The 16,274-nt window shown below is 45.7% G+C and overlaps 1 protein-coding gene across 4 annotated transcripts in view; it reads left to right on the top strand.

The window, feature by feature from the left end:
* Nucleotides 1-16,274, top strand: part of CDC123 (cell division cycle 123) — a 77,249-nt gene that overhangs the window by 7,859 nt on the left and 53,116 nt on the right. Inside the window, exons 3-6 of one of the 4 annotated variants that reach the window (XM_053251344.1) lie at nt 82-153; nt 3,090-3,153; nt 4,244-4,276; nt 8,744-8,839. In XM_053251344.1, the coding sequence (XP_053107319.1) occupies nt 82-153; nt 3,090-3,153; nt 4,244-4,276; nt 8,744-8,839 (265 nt within the window). The remainder of the gene's footprint in view (nt 1-81; nt 154-3,089; nt 3,154-4,243; nt 4,277-8,743; nt 8,840-16,274) is intronic. The other 3 variants (XM_053251346.1, XM_053251345.1, XM_053251347.1) reach the window with 3 other exon arrangements.

Genomic DNA, 16,274 nt, shown 5'->3' with positions numbered 1-16,274 from the left:
ACACCCATAAAAAAACATTGTAGTGTACTTTCTGTCTTCAAGTGTTTGTGTTATCCTAATGGATTTTCATTATTCATTTAGCATTATACTTCCACTGCCACAGAATGTGAAGGATTACTTGCTGGATGATGGTACTTTGGTAGTTTCAGGAAGGTAAAAATATCTGTTGCTTAAAGCTGACAGCTTGACTTAAAAAAACACTTGTGTAACAAAGTTGAGATAGAACAATTGGGATTACTGGAATTCTGCTCTTGTGTTATAGTGTTTGTGCACAAAATTTCTCTTTAAAACAAATGAGGTGCCCCACAGGTTGTGCAACGGTTGCACAAGCATGCTTGTGGTTACACAACACTAGTCTGGAACAAATGCTCCAAACTTAGCGTAAGTAGTTAGTGTAACGGCTTTGCACTAGTGCAACATCCTTCTGCAAGTGCTTTGTTAGTCAAAATGTCAGCCTATAGGTATTTTAAAGTTAAATATGAATGGATTGTTCTGATTTTCTCTGATGCTCAGAAGAAATGGCACTCAGCTTTTGCTCTCCAGTCTTCCAGCTCCATGGTTGGTATGGTGTTTAAGTCAGAATGTAATGATTCATACTATGCTTTATCTAGTTTTAAAACTGATGTCGAGAACAGCAGTTTTCAAACTAGCCTTTAGCAATGGCTGCAGGTGTGACCACCAAATGTCCATGGCAACATGGCAATTCATAGTGACCACTAGATTTACAAGTAGGAGTTTGCGTGGACCCCACAGTTCATGCACTGGTTCAAATTCAGAACAGCCGGTGGCCTGGTTTGGCCAAACCTCAAAGCAGCGTTTCAAGGCAGCTTGTCGGGGGAGGGGGCAGCGAGAGGCACCTTTAAAAGTAAAGATGGAGGGCCTTGCCTGTGTTACCACTGCTCCAGTCAGCTTCCTGCTGTGGTGGTACTCCCCCCCCCCCCCCCGCAGCCTGTGCTCCACAGCTCCATCACTCACCTGGCCTCCTCACATTCTATGTGGGAGCACCTCCACAGCAGGAAGCTGCCTGAAGTGGCAGTTATGCTGGTAAGGCCCTCTGTCTTTACTTTTAAAGATGTTGTTTATTGACCCTCTCCCTGGCGCCAGCTCAAACGTCCGGACCAGTTCAAGGTTCGACTGAACCAGGTCTCCAGACCATGGACTGGTCCGAATTCGGACTGGTGCATGAATTGCAGTCCATGCACACCCCAGCTTGCCAGGTCTGAAATCAGAGAATAGTCAATTTTCTTTCAATCTCCTGCTGCAGTAAGAGAAAAAGCAGCTATGGCAGCTCCTGCCCATTCCCTCTCAGATACTGTAATCTACCCTTTTGTCCACCCTAACCTACCTAATGCTATCGTTCACTGTGTGATGATGGAGTAGGGAAATGGGGTTCCTACTCCAACCCTCAGGTACTGGGAGGTAGCAGCAGAAGTTTTTCAGCTTCAGACTCAACAACCCTAGTTACCACAATTTTAAAAGTTGATGTTTTTAAAATAGCTGAAGCTGGGAAAACCATTGTGTTTATAGGGGACATTTGACCCCTTTCTGTTGCATAAAGGTATGTGACGGAAGAGGTCAAGTGTCCCATCCAAATGCCCACCCCCACCCCCCCGCCGGCGATGTTAACTGTCTCCTTTTGGTCCTTACAAACCAAAGGAGTGGATGCATTTCATTGGCTTTTTATGGGACAAATATAGGAGGGAAGGTTGTGTCTTTTTCTCTTCTCTCCCCCACCCCTCGCAAACAATGACTAAAGTCCTTTCTCCTAGTTGTTTGAGCAAATTCATTTGTTGGCTTATACGGAACAAGGAAAAGTGCTGGGTGGATGTATCAAAAAGTTTCCTAATGGCCAAATGTGAAAAACAATGAGGGAATTTAAATGACTTTTTAAATTGGGGAAATGGTTATTTGATGGTTGAGGCAGTAGCTCTGCAGTTGGAGGCAAGCCTACTGAAGGTGGAGACTAGGGCTTGCTATTAATCTTCAACTTTTGGCTCAAAATAATATTTTCCCCAGTAAGTTTAGTCCTGTTAATGTTAGTTAATGATTTCCCATCTGTTTGGAAGCAGAATTTGGTGGGGAAACTTGCATCATACAGGTTTCCCCCTGGTTTTCTGATCTATCTGGGATATGATTGTTTTAATCATTTTATCTTTTTTTTATAGTTCTTATATTTTAACTTATGTACAATACAGTTTTAACTTATGTACACCCGTTAGGGATGCACATGTCAGTCAGTATATAAATATGATGGTAAATTAAAATAAATAATGACCAGGACAAAATCACCCTCAGACAATGAACTTTGGATGTTGAGTGCCAAAATAACCTGAGCCTGGCCCTGTATTACTTCAGTTGAGGGTGGACAACAAATCATATCATGCCTTCTAGATATCTTACTAAGCTCCTGGTTCCTTAACATCAGAGGGCATTTACCATGGCTCGCCTCAGTGTCCACCCCTCAGCTGTGCCTGAGGTTGGATTTCATAAAATCCCATATATTGAATGTCCATGTCTGTATAGATCAGACGTAGTAGAGACAGTAGCCCATGTCCTTTTTCACTGCGCTTTCTAATGGGATATCTGTAATACTCTTTTAAAAAAAAGAAAAAAAGACCTTGCCAGATAGCTCCAATGAAGTTTATATCACCCTCCTCCTGTCAGATCAGAACCCATCAATTACATTTAGTGTTGCCAGATTTTGTGCCACTGCATGTTTTGCCTAGCATGAGCTAACTTAAATTAAGTTTGAACTGTAAGGCTGCTGGTAACTTTGAATGATTTACGCTGTGCTGAGCTTGGTTCTGTATACTTCTTAGTTGCGATGTACTGTGTGGTAGTTTTAGCTGGTCAAGGCCCGGAATAAAGTTTTAATTGATAAGGTACTTTCATTGTTTTAACTGGTGTGTTCTGTATTTTTTTTATTTATCTATCTATCATATTTTTCATTCTGCCTGATATGTACATCTCTAGGTGATGTACAAACAGACATGAAGTGTTTCCAAACTTAACTTGTTACAATGTTAACTGTCTAGTTTTCTGTTATTTGCAGTTGTAAAGAGCCTTCCATTTTCCTGCTTTTGTTTTAGGGAAGATCCCCCTACCTATTTTGCAGATGTTGATGGCAATGACAATGAAATGGATGAAATACAGGTTTGTACAGACAGCTGTAACTTTATATGTAGGATCATGTATTGTATGCTGAGATTTCTGCGCCACCTCACAGATAGGGTTGCCAGCTTGCAACCTGGCGATTTCCCCCTTATCTTTAAATTTGCTGCTGAATCAGGAGATTAGGCAATGGTGGCTTCTCCCACCTGTTTTCTCCTAGTCCTTTTATGTGCCCCTGTCTGCTATGCAGTACACCTGAAATCCTGCTTCGTGTAGCAGAGAGAGTCTCTGAGTTGCCATCTGGCAACCCTACCCAATGGTGACTATAGTATAGCTCTGTCTGTCTTGTGTTTTTTGGCTGCTATCAGAGAGAGTTGGTAGTGTTTCTCAGCTTGACTGAAAAGGATGTAAAGATCTGAGAATTAGCAACAGTTGTGAGGAAACAGAGGATCCAACTATATGGACTTGGTGGGTTAGGGTTTTTTCCTCTCTTTAAGCCAAGGATGCCTAACTAGAGTCCACATTCCTCCCCCCCCCCCCGCCGACACACACACACACACACGGCTTTCTGTCAGATGGAAAATGGGCCTCTTGAGCTGGCAAGTGCTCCTCCTAACACAAAATGTGGGCATAACAGAAGCCTCTGGGGTATGATCTTATTTTGCCCAAGAGGGGCACCTGCCACATTGAAAGCAGCATGTGCTGCTTCCTGCGTGTTGGTAAAGAAGCCTAGGGCATCTTCTTGTATTGCACTAGGAGAAAGCATCTACCAAGCCATGGAGTGAGTGCTGAGCAAGGCTACTTGTGAGCAATACCGTAGAGGCTTTTGTGGTCCTTTCTCATTTCACATTGGGAAGTGAAGTTCTTCATTTGATGAGGGCAAGGCTAGTCCTTCTTTAGCCAAACTCTAATCACAAAAGCACTTTCAGGAATCAGAGCACTGACCCTTGAGCAAGTTGGATGGAGAGAGTTTGCCACCCCATCCTGAAGAAGTTGGCCTTCATTGCTTTAAGCTATAGTAGGGAACAACTTTGCAGAGATATTATTTGAACTTCCATGCAGAAACATTCTGGACTTCTTTTAAAGAAACAACACAATTTATTTTGCTTTGTTCATTGTCTTGATTCTTCAGTGGTCTGATGATGAGAATACTACAACACTTACGGTAAGACTCTTTATTTAATTGTTTTTAATTGCAGAAATCTTGGTGATTGGATATTATTATTTATTTACACAGACAGGTGTTATTGACTGGTTTGTTTTATCCAGACATCGAGTCTTTCCCAAGGATCTGGGATGGCTGAATTTTATTGTCAATGTTGTTGCTGTTGATGTTATTATTATCATTATTATTTATTAATTCAATTTCTATTCCGCCCTTCCAAAATGGCTCAGGGTGGTTTACAAGAGAAATAATAAATAAGATGGATCCCTGTCTCCAAAAGAAACATAAGACAGACACCAGCAACAGTCGCTGGGGGTGATATAGCTGAGCTGTAGGAGAAATATTCAGAAAGGTACATTTTATTTGCCTTTGGTACTAACATTTATCAGGCCACCCAGAGCTGCAGAAGAATGCCCTTTTCTTTAAGTAAGAAATTGGAAATGAGCTCTACTTGTTAGAAAAGGCCATGGCTGGGCTGAGACATAATGCAAAGTCATTAGGCATGTGTGCCAGAATGTCTGATTGTGATGAATGCATGCCACCCACTGGTGCCATGCAGAAGTGAGCACTCTCTGTGCAGCCAGCACGGTTCAGTACCTGCCATTTCTAGCACCGCAGGAGCCTCTTCTATGAACTAGAGCCCACAGGGATAGCTGAGAAGCATGTGGGGATGGCAGAGATGTTGTTTTCCCCATGGGGAAAGTACTGGGAGGAACTACCCTTCCCAGGTGTCCCCACGAACCTTCTCAGCCATCCTCATACACCTTCCTCCTGTCCCCATGGGCTTCGATTCTGTAGAAGAGGCTCCCCTGACACCAGAAATGGCATGTGCTGCACCGAACTGGCTGCACTGGGAATGCCTCCCTCCGTGTGACACCAAGTGTGTGCTACACCTTTATCAGAATAATAATAATAATAATAATAATAATAATAATTATCATTATTATCATTACATTTATATCTCACACTTCCTCCAAGGAGCCCAGAGCCGTGTACTACATACTTGAGTTTCTCTTTCACAACAACCCTGTGATGTAGGTTAGGCTGAGAGAGAAGTGACTGGCCCAGAGTCACCCAGCTAGTTTTATGGCTGAATAGGGATTTGAACTCGGGTCTCCCCGGTCCTAGTCCAGCACTCTAACCACTAAACCACGCAGAATTGGATATGCCAATACATAGGCCTAGAAACCATGGCTTGCTTTCACACCTGAACTCAAACTGTGGTTTGTTTGGGGATGACAAACCAGAATTTGGAGGTGGTTTGAAGTTGATTTGCAAACCAGTTTGTATTGACTGGTTTTACACTAAGCCTGAATTCGCAGACCATTAATAAACCACAATTAGAGCCATTGCTCCATCTCCAGAGACTATTGTACCATGAAGATGGGAGTGAATTTATGAAAGTTCTGAGCCATATGGGGAGACAAGCAGCTCTAAACCACGGTTTGCCTATTTTATTTATAGAAGCTCAAACCATGACTGCAAAACCACAATTAGTATATTGTGGATAGCACACCATGATTTTGCATTATATCTGAACCCAGCCAATAGCTTGTCTTGGTAGTTCATTTAAAACTAAATATAATATCCAATTATGTGCAGTCTTACTCATCAAAGTGAATAGTATTGTATTTAAAACATAAGAAGTCTATTTGACTACAGTTGTTGAAAGCATTTTTGGGGAATCAAGTGTTCAAAGTCAAGCAGTCATCTTCCAACGGACTTTTCTAGTTGAATTCCATTGTACTTTGTTTTGGCCATAAGTCATCATAAGAGCAGACCAAGATGTGTTTGTAAGGCCTCATTCACATACATTATTCTTAATGTAATAAAGTCTGGTAAAGTATGAACCGCCTGGACAGCATTGGTGCAAAGAGTTGGTAATGTGGCCTTGAGCATCATCAAATATCATGATGAGGTTGGTTTCCCCCAACTAACACTTTGTAAAAAATATTTTCCACTGGTAGCAGTGTGCTTCACTGTGTTCACATGTTCACAAGCATAGTTGGTTTAGGTTTGTGTTTTAAAACAGAAACCTAGAGTATCTTTCACTGGGATTACAATCTCCTCATGGTGAAGTCCTGGTTTTTGTTAATCACTTTGTAAAAAACTGAAACTTGACAGGCAGGTTTTGTGGGAGGGTGGCTCTGTCCCCTTCCGTTATTTTTCTCTTGCCCCTCGCCCTGGGCACCCTCACCCCATTTATCACCACAGTTTTTCATCATAGCTAGTATAAGATAAGACTAGTCTAGAATAGCAGGTTTGGCCATGGTAGTGGCTTCAGTTATGAGGAAGTGTGGGACTTTGCCTCTATCCTATTTTTGAAACTAGCACCTGTGTTGCAGTGGGGGAGAGAGTGAAGCACTGAAAGTTTATCAGCCCTTTTCCTCTAATTTCCTCTCTTCTGTTTCTTTGATGCATTCTGAGCATGACTAAGAGACGGTGTGGAGAAATTATTTACATACACGCAATGCATCTATTTTTCTATAGCACTTTTGCATGTATGGTTATTATAGTTAAAATTCTCATATGTCATATGGATATTTGCGTTTCATTGCTGACATTTCTTTCTATGTTCTAAAAAAAATGCTGAATTTTTCTGTTACATCATGGGATGAGCGGGGGGGTTGTGTGTTTATACTAAGGTTTCTTTAAAGTTTTTTCCTTTATAATATTCCCAACAGCATTTTGTTTCACCGCCACCATATATACTCTTAAAAATCAGGTTCTCTCTTTATAGGGGTCTTCAGGTTTGGTAACGTGTTGATATAGGTGTGAGGGTGCAGACATAGTCACTCTCAGGTCCTTTAATGTTGAATAAAGTAAAGGTTTATTCATTATACAAGTTCTGTTGATTGCTTGGGTCTCTATTTGGAAAGTAGGGTAGCTTGCATGCTTAGTTACAAGATTGTGCTTATAGAATATTTGCATGTACTTCATGAGCCTTGGTTTTATAATTGTTTCCTTCCCAAGCCCATATAACTGATCCTTTTAAAACATTGTACTCAGAACCCAACTTTGTTCTCTTTCCTTCTCCCTGGGCTTTCTCTCAACTTTTATATTTACTTCACTGAACCAAACCAGGTTCTTTTTATACCAGCCTACTCTGAGGCTGTACTACAGGCACCCTGTCTCTGTGTCTTCTAAGTAGTGGTATGCAATGTGGAGGTAGCTTTAAGGACTGAGGAGGGTGCTCCTACACACACACACACACACACACACACCACGTTTCCCCCGCCAGCACTGTTGTTGAAATCGGTCCCGTGGGGCGACAGCATACCTCCTTGCTGCCTCAGTGTATGTTGGTTTGGAAGTGCTTGGTGTGCTTGCACACGTGCATGCGTGTGCATGTTGCAACGTGCACACGTGTACCAAGCACTTCTGGGTACTTTTGGTCTAACAGCAAGGAAATACACTGCCACCCTGTGGGGCTGATTTCAGTTACAGCACCGGCAGGGGAAATGTGGTGCGGGAGGGGTAAAAACACTCTCCCCAGTCCTTAAAGCTATGCTCACCTTTGAACTGCTGGACCTTTGAACCGGTTCGGAGGTCCATAAAAGGGCCTCCAAACCTGTTCATGTACATCCCTACTACTCAGTTCCAATGGACTTCTCTAACTGAATTCTAACTGCTCTCCTCTAGGGGGTTTCCCAGACACAACTGCAGGACTTGTTTCTGCCAGGCACACTTAGTATTAGGGATGTGCAAAACATTTCGACTCAAAATGGGTCATTTCGCGCTTGAAACCAAACGCCCTATAAATAAAGGGCCTGTTTTGCGCTTGGAACAAAGCAACCCCGTCTTGATTAGAAATGTTTCAAGCACCATTTTGAAAGTCTGCTTTTCCTTGCTGATTGATTTTCTGGCACTGGCTTGACATTCTGTGAGGTTTTGGAGAAATGTGTATAAAATTGCATGCTTATCCATTTCTTTTGTGTTGGGTGGTAGCTAGCATCCATCATGTCTTACCACCCAACCCACTCTGGTGTCCCTAGGAGCTCCCCATGGGGAAGCATGCAGTGTTTCAAGTTTCCCCATTTTCCCCCATGGCCAAAACACTCAATGTTTCGAGTTCTGTTTTGTCAAAACAACCGGGTTGACTCCTGTTTTGACAAAATGTTTTGTTTGAGTTTTGTTTTGAGCTCAAAACAAAACACAAAATCCGTTTTGTAAACATCGCTACTTAGTTTGCGATTTTAACCCATTCCTATCTAGATATCTCTATACTCCAATCTCATTTCATCACACACAGGATTTCAAAATCCAAATAGTGGGGAAATAAATTAGGTAAATTGATATTTAAGGACTTTGGGTACAAAAAATCTGAGGTTTCAAATTGGTTATCAAGTCTCAGTTCTAAAGTTTATCTAACTGCTGATGTTAATGTTTGATTTTACATGACAATCTCAACTGTAAACCTACTCTGTAGTTGTTTCTACTATCTTTACTTTTTTGTTCTCCATCCAGGCACCAGAATTCCCTGAATTTGCACTTAAAGTTCAAGAAGCAATCAGTTCCCTGGGAGGTAGTGTTTTTCCTAAGCTCAATTGGAGTGCTCCAAGGGTGAGAACACAAATTAAATCCTAAACCAACTTGAATTATTTTTTAGAAGTCAATAGTTATTTGAACTGTCTGGGAAGTGAAAGGGAATAATGATGCTGAAAAGAGCTAGTAGAGCAAGGGCTGTTTCCAGTGGAGGGCTTCTGCTACATATCTGGCACAGTCGTTGGCACAGGGTACAGTCTCTGGCTTGATTAGCACACTGAGGGAACATGTGGATGGCGATCTACTATTCTGACTGATCTGGATTGTGATCCATTGTATCCATAAGAACTGGGTTTCTGCGCCTGCGCAGAGACCTCCCAGGCTGACTAGCTAGCTCCTCTTCGCGCCCCACCCGTCTGCACGTGCCTTGCAGATTCCGTTGGAATTGACGGTTGGGGCGCCTCCCCTTCAGTTTTCTCTTGACCGCCAAAGCGCTTACACCTCTTGGCTGTTGCTCCTCAATTGTTATCTAAAATTTGACTTCGGACTGTTTGACTATTCCTCTACTGAACGGATTAATTTGTTTGACTTCAGAACGAACAACGGACTTGATTTTGGGACTCTGATTCTAACTACGAAGTTTGTACAGGACGGTTTTGACTCAGAACGGCGAACGGACTTGATTATGGACTCTGCTTTGTTTGTTCCTAAGATTGTTTACTGAATTTGACTCGGAACGGCATTGGACAATGGAAGCTAAGAAGACCTTCAAACAGTGTGAAAAGTGTCGAGCAAAGTTGCCTTCGACTGATTATCACGACGTCTGTTTGATGTGCCTAGGAGAGAATCATAACATGGCGGCGTGTAAGATATGCTGCTCGTTTTCAAAACAGACTAGACAAAATAGAGCTCTCAGGCTTCAAGCAGTGTTATACGAGGAGGCACTTCGACCACCAACTCCTCGTCCGTCGGCGTCGATGAGTTCCAGATCGACATCGGGAGCTTCGATGTCGAAGGAGTGCGATGCGTCAGGCTCCCCGGGATTGGGTTCCAGTGGGTCTGCTGATACGCAGTCTAAAACCGCTGTTGACACTCTGTTTAAGAAACCAAAGGAGGTTTCAAAAAAACGGAAGCATAAGGATAAAGATCGTCATGCTTCTGAGAGGGAAGGTCGCCATCGTGAGGAGTCTCGACATCGAACTCCCTCACCGACGGCAGCACAGATTTACGACGTGGACTCGGCTGAGTCCCCTACAGCCTCAACGTCGACACCTTCGGTATCGACGGTCAGGATGGTTTCGGCTTCGACATCGACTTCTGTCTCGACATCGAAACCAGCGTCGACGTCGAGATTGGACCAAGTCAGTCTGGGACAGGCATCGACATTGGAATTGACATCGGCGTCGGCGCTGGCGTCGAGGCATTTGCAAGTCTCGGCATCGGAGCCTCCCATAACTGCCCAGGCGGTGTATGCCATTCCTCCGTCGGCATCCACGGTTCCAGAGCAGATTTTGAATGTGAGCACTGCTCCTTCGTCGGTGTTGACGGCTTCGACATTGAGGAGGATTCCTCATCTTTTGTCACCGGCACTGACGCTGGCACAGTCCCCCTCGACGCCGAGGACTCCGAGTCTGGCTACACACGGGGACAGACTTAGAGAACTGCTGGAGTCGAGTTCGAGTACCCCCTCGGGTGCGACGTATCGCGGCTTCCTGTTGACAGGCTTAGACGAGGGTCCTGGAGGTGGGGAACTGGCTGTTCTGCCTCATATTGCCTCACTGACACCAGCAGTGATCCAGGATCCGCGAACCGATGTCGGGTGCTCTACGATGCTACAGCCAACTCATTCCTGCGGTTTCCGCCATGGTGTGCCGGATGATTATGCAGAGTTCTTGCGTTGGAAGGTGGCACAGGTAGAAATGCAACCAGTGCAGGGGCCGCAGAATTTTGTGCAGGCTGGACAACTTGCTCAGCCGCTGCTGCAGTCAGATCAGGCGCATGCAGAGCATCAGGGGGCGTCTGTGAACTTACCTATACAAGCACCATTGGCGCAAGTTCAAACTTACCTTCCAGGGAATTCACAGTTACCTGTGGTCCAGACGAGAATGCCAGAAAAACCTGCTGGGAAAAGAAAGAGGAAGGCAACACCTCCTCCTTCTGAACCATCATCTTCACCCTCTGATGACAGTGAGGACGATGAGTCAGGACCGGCCTCTGACAGGGATGATATCAGCCGTAGGTCGGACCCCCCTTCGGATGTGCCACCAAAGCTATCCACCTCGCCAACTGAGGAATTGAAAGCTTACCATATCCTCATAAGGGACATCGCTGAAGCCCTGGGCATGGACGTAAGCTCTCCGGATGCGGACGTTGCTGACCCAGTCTATAATATGATGAGGCGGTCTAAGACTTTGCATCCTGTTGCCCTCACCATGATTCCTGGGATAGACAAGGCTGCGAAGGTTGCATGGGACTCAGTGGGGGTCGGGGCTCCGACTTCCAAGCGCATTGAGAATTTGTATAGGGTGACTGAAGGAGAGAACTCTTACCTGTTGCGCCATCCTATACCGAACTCCTTGGTTGTCAGTTGCGCTTCATCCACCAAGAGTGGATTCCACGCCTGCTGACAAAGAGGGGAGGAAAATTGACGTTATGGGTCGAAAGATCTATAGCACCTCCAGTTTAGCAATTCGTATTGCTAATTATGCAGCGTGTATGGCACGCTATAACCTTTTACTTTGGGATGCGCTCTTACAGGATTCATCCTCTTTATCTCCGGAGGACTTCCAATGGAGATTTAATGATGTGTACGAAAGAACAACGGCAATAACGCGCCAACAACTGAGCGCATTCAAACACTTGTCGGAGACGGAATCAAGAGCAATGGTGACTGCAGTGAGCTTGCGCAGGCATGCTTGGCTTCGCTCAGCAACCCTGCAGACAGACATGAAAGAGAAAGTCAAGTCCTTGCCATTTGACGGCAAAGGCTTATTCCATGAGGACACGGATACGTCAATGGAGACGTTAAAGAAATCTAAATTCACGGCCTGCACCTTTATGGTGCCTTCGAGCGGTTCCAGCTCAACTGCAAGGAGCCGCACTTATTATCAGAGAAAGAGTGATCGGTATCGGGACCGCAAAGAATACCGAAAGCAATTCAGACCTTACCAGCGCGGTAAGGGCTTTAACAAAAAACAAAAAGGAAAAACAGCTCGTCAAGGCGACAAGGACGCCTCCAGCAAGAGCTTTTGACGGGACTGTTCATCCACTGCATCAGTTTTACAGCAGCCAATTACATCCAACGCTACAATCCAGGACCCACTACATCGGCCCTGTAGTTGCCAGGATCGACATCAGACTGGCAAGCCGTGCGCCAGCATGGCACAACATAACATCCGACCGGTGGGTACTAAGAATAGTGCAGACTGGATATGCATTGGAGTTCGAGACGAGGCCTCCCTTCTCTGGACTGGTCTATACGCCAGCCACAGAGGTGTTGCGGGAGGAGGTCAAGGTGCTGCTGGAGAAACAGGCGATCACGCGGGTGCACTGGGCAAACAGACTGACCGGCTTCTATTCCTGGTATTTTCAGATACCAAAGAGGGACGGTGGAATAAGAGCCATAATGGACCTGAGGGGGCTCAACCTCTTCATTCGGACAAGAAATTCAGAATGGTGACACTGCAGGGAATCCTGCCTCTGCTGGTAAACGAACAGTGGGCAGTTACTCTGGATCTCAAGGACGCATATTTTCATATCGGGATCCAGGAGAGTCACCGCAAGTACCTCCGGTTTACAGTGGGGGCACAGATTTATCAATATGTGGTGCTTCCATTTGGACTTTCTACTGCGCCCAGAGTGTTCACAAAGGTGATGGCGGTGGTTGTGGCCCACCTACGAACTCAGGGCTTGAGGCTGTATCCGTATTTAGACAATTGGCTCGTGGTGAGCCACGACAGGAGTTTACTTACCCGCCAAGTGCAGATGCTGCTAGCCTTATTGGAGTGCCTCGGCATCAATGTGAATTGGAAGAAGTCGAGACTCGAACCCATGACTCGAGTGAACTTCATCGGAGCGGTGCTGGACTTGGAATTGGCCAGGGCGTTCTTACCTGCGGAAAGAATTACCCCAAATGCACGAAATCATACGTCACTTTCAGAGGACTCCACGGCAGCCAGCGGTGCAAATCCAGCGGATGTTGGGTTTGATGGCATCATGCACTGCAACAGTGTCGCACATGCGCCTCCGCATGTGCACATTGCAGCATTGGTTTCTCCACAACTTCCGACCCAATGTGGATGGCCAGAACATGCACTTGACATTACCACAACATGTCCTCGCCAGCCTAGGGTGGTGGCTAGACATGGGCAATTTAGGCAAAGGAGTCGAGTTTGTGTCCAAGGAGCCCACCTCCCGGATAACGACAGATGCCTCGATGACGGGCTGGGGTGCGCATTGCGCCAGCGTATGCATGCAGGGGACATGGACCCAGTTGCAGAGACTTCAACATATAAATTACTTGGAGCTGTTGGTGGTGTTCCAGGGCCTAAGGGCATTCGAACCTATGATAAGGGGACAATCAGTACAGCTGGAGTTAGACAACACGACGGCGATTGCCTACCTCAACCATCAAGGGGGAACAGTGTCACTGTCTCTTTGCCTACTTGCGAGAAAAATATGGGACTGGTGCATTCGACATTCGATTCACCCGGTGGCAATACACATAAAGGGTGTAGACAACTGCTTGGCCAACAGGCTCAGCAGGGACATCAGTTTCAACCAAAGACACGAGTGGGAAATCAACCCGATGTATCTCGACAGGGTATTCGAGATCTGGGGGGTCCCATTGATAGACTTATTTGCCACAGTTGCCAACAAAAAGTGTGTCAATTATTGTTCGCGTGCGGGCATAGGCCAAGGATCCCTGGGGGATGCTTTTCAACGGGCCTGGAAGACGGGGTTGTTATATCTTTTCCCCCCGCTGCCGTTAATGGGTCGTGTGGTTGCGCAGATATTGCGGGACCAAACGAAATGCATACTTCTGGCTCCTTGGTGGCCGCGCCAACCGTGGTTTGCCACACTTCTGGGAATGTCTCATTTGGTGTTCCACAAGTTCCCCAAGGCTCCAAACCTTTTACAAAGAGAACACGGAAAGGTGTTACACCCCGATGTGCACTCTCTCAAGCTGACCGCTTGGAGAATCAACTATTAAACAACATCTTACTGAATAGTAGGCGTGCGTCGACAAGATGCAGTTATGCCTGCAAGTGGAACCGCTTCAAGATGTATATGAAGGGGAAGAGTGTCACGCCATTGCGTGCGACCCCACGGGATGTGCTACGTTACCTGACATCGCTCAAACTGAGTGGATTGGCGTATGTCTCCATTAAGCTGCATTTGGCTGCAATCTCGTCAAAGCACAGGGGATGGGATGGGTCCACGGTTTTCTCCCACCCGGAATGTAAATGTTTCCTGAAGGGTGTTAATAACCTCTACCCGCCTGTGCGCAGCCCAATGGAGCAATGGAGTCTGTCCTTAGTGCTCTCTGCCCTAACGGAGGCACCGTTTGAGCCACTGGCGACTGTTCCACTAAAGTTTCTGACCTTGAAGGTTGCATTCTTGGTAGCCATTACATCGGCTAAGAGAGTGAGCGAGATGACGGCCCTGCGGATGGATAGACCCTACACTCAATTCTATCCACACAAGGTTGTGATGCGTCTCAATCCGAGATTCCTGCCGAAGGTGGTAACGGAATTCCACCTAAATCAAGACATAATGCTGCCAACTTTTTTCAGTAGTCCGGAGACGGACTTAGAGAAGGCCCTCCACATGTTGGACATGCATAGATCACTCCTATATTATTTGGAGAGAACTCATGACTTTAGGAAGAGTAAAAAGCTTTTTCTCTCCTTCCGGGGGCGTAGCAAAGGCCGTCCAATCTCTCGCCAGAGACTTGCTCACTGGCTAGTGGAGCTTATTTTCCTCACCTATAAAAGCCAGAAGATAACACCGCCGAAGACGGTTCGGGCTCACTCTACTAGGGCCTTCGCAACGTCTGCGGCACATCTGTCAGGCATTAAAATGGCAGATGTCTGCCTGGCGGCGACGTGGTCATCGCATCTACCATTCGTAAAGCATTATGCTCTGGATCTGTGGATGGCTAGGGAGGCGAATTTTGGAAGATCAGTGTTGAAACGTGTGTTGGCATAGCTGGGGGTCATCTGCACCCGCCTCCTTATGGGGTAGCTTGCTAAACACCCAGTTCTTATGGATACAATGGATCACAATCCAGATAAACAGGTTGCTTACCTGTAACTTATGATCTGGATGTGATCCATTGTATTCCTAAGTCCCTCCCAGCCGGCCCCGCTGCAGAGTGCATGGACTAGTGGATGCTGGTGTGCGGATCGTCACTTATATGGCGGTCTGCGAGAAAACTGAAGGGGAGGCGCCCCAACCATCAATTCCAACGGAATCTGCAAGGCACGTGCAGACGGGCGGGGCGCAAAGAGGAGCTAGCTAGTCAGCCCGGGAGGTCTCTGCACAGGCGCAGAAACCCAGTTCTTATGAATACAACGGATCACGTCCAGATCATAAGTTACAGGTAAGCAACCTGTTTTTTGGGATTTAGAGAAAGGGAAAGGGCTCCTTTCCACCAGTGCTCAGAACTGTTGGGAAGGCAGGAGAGACTTCAGGGGGCTTTTTACTGTTACCTCAGACCATCCTTCTCTGCATCCTCAACAGGAGAAAATGTTGAGGGGTGTGAAGGGAAACATTAAAGTCCTCACCAGTGTTCCCTCTAACAGGGATTCACAGATGCTGTGGACTACAATTCCCAGAATCCCCAGCCAAAGGCCACTGCAGCTGGGAATGCTGGGAGTTGTAGTGAACAACATATGGGAATCCCTGTTAGAGGGAACACTGGTCCTCACCCAGCAGAGTATGCTGTGGTGGTAAAGAAGTCTAGCCCAAGAGATTATCTGGGTAGAGTAGGCTGAGTTAAAAACAAAAACAAACAAAGATTGATTAAGAAACTAAACATCTCATACTAAGAGAGAGAGATTGAACAACATACCCGAACAGGCACTAGCTTTCAACAACTGAACAATTCTAATTGACTATTAACTGACCAAGAGAGATCTATTAACATGACTCATCGTGCCTCTAGTGGCCATAAAAGGTTACCGTGGTGCTAGGAGCAATGCTTTAAATTGAATTCTCACTTTTAACAGAAAAACGGCAGGAGGAGTTGATAACAGACAACACCAATTTGTCAGTCCTCACCTGCTGGCTCTGGCTTCTTAAAAGAGCAGTTCTTTGTCTGCTAACAATTTCCTTTGTGTAGTCTGAGGATATCAACTGCTGATGGAAGAAGTAAAGAACTGCTGCTTTAAATAAATAGATGCGGTGGGTTGCTGAGGAGCTGATTCTGCCTGAGAATCTGGGGCAAAATGATAGTGAGTAAATCTAACCTTGTTGACTGTTCCATATGATGGTGGAAAGGAAACCCCTT

The sequence above is a fragment of the Hemicordylus capensis genome, chromosome 5, assembly GCF_027244095.1.
Source record: "Hemicordylus capensis ecotype Gifberg chromosome 5, rHemCap1.1.pri, whole genome shotgun sequence".
NCBI classification, from domain to species: Eukaryota; Metazoa; Chordata; class Lepidosauria; order Squamata; family Cordylidae; genus Hemicordylus; species Hemicordylus capensis.
The sequence above is the reverse complement of the archived record's forward strand: the minus strand, read 5'-3'. Positions and strand labels throughout refer to the sequence as shown.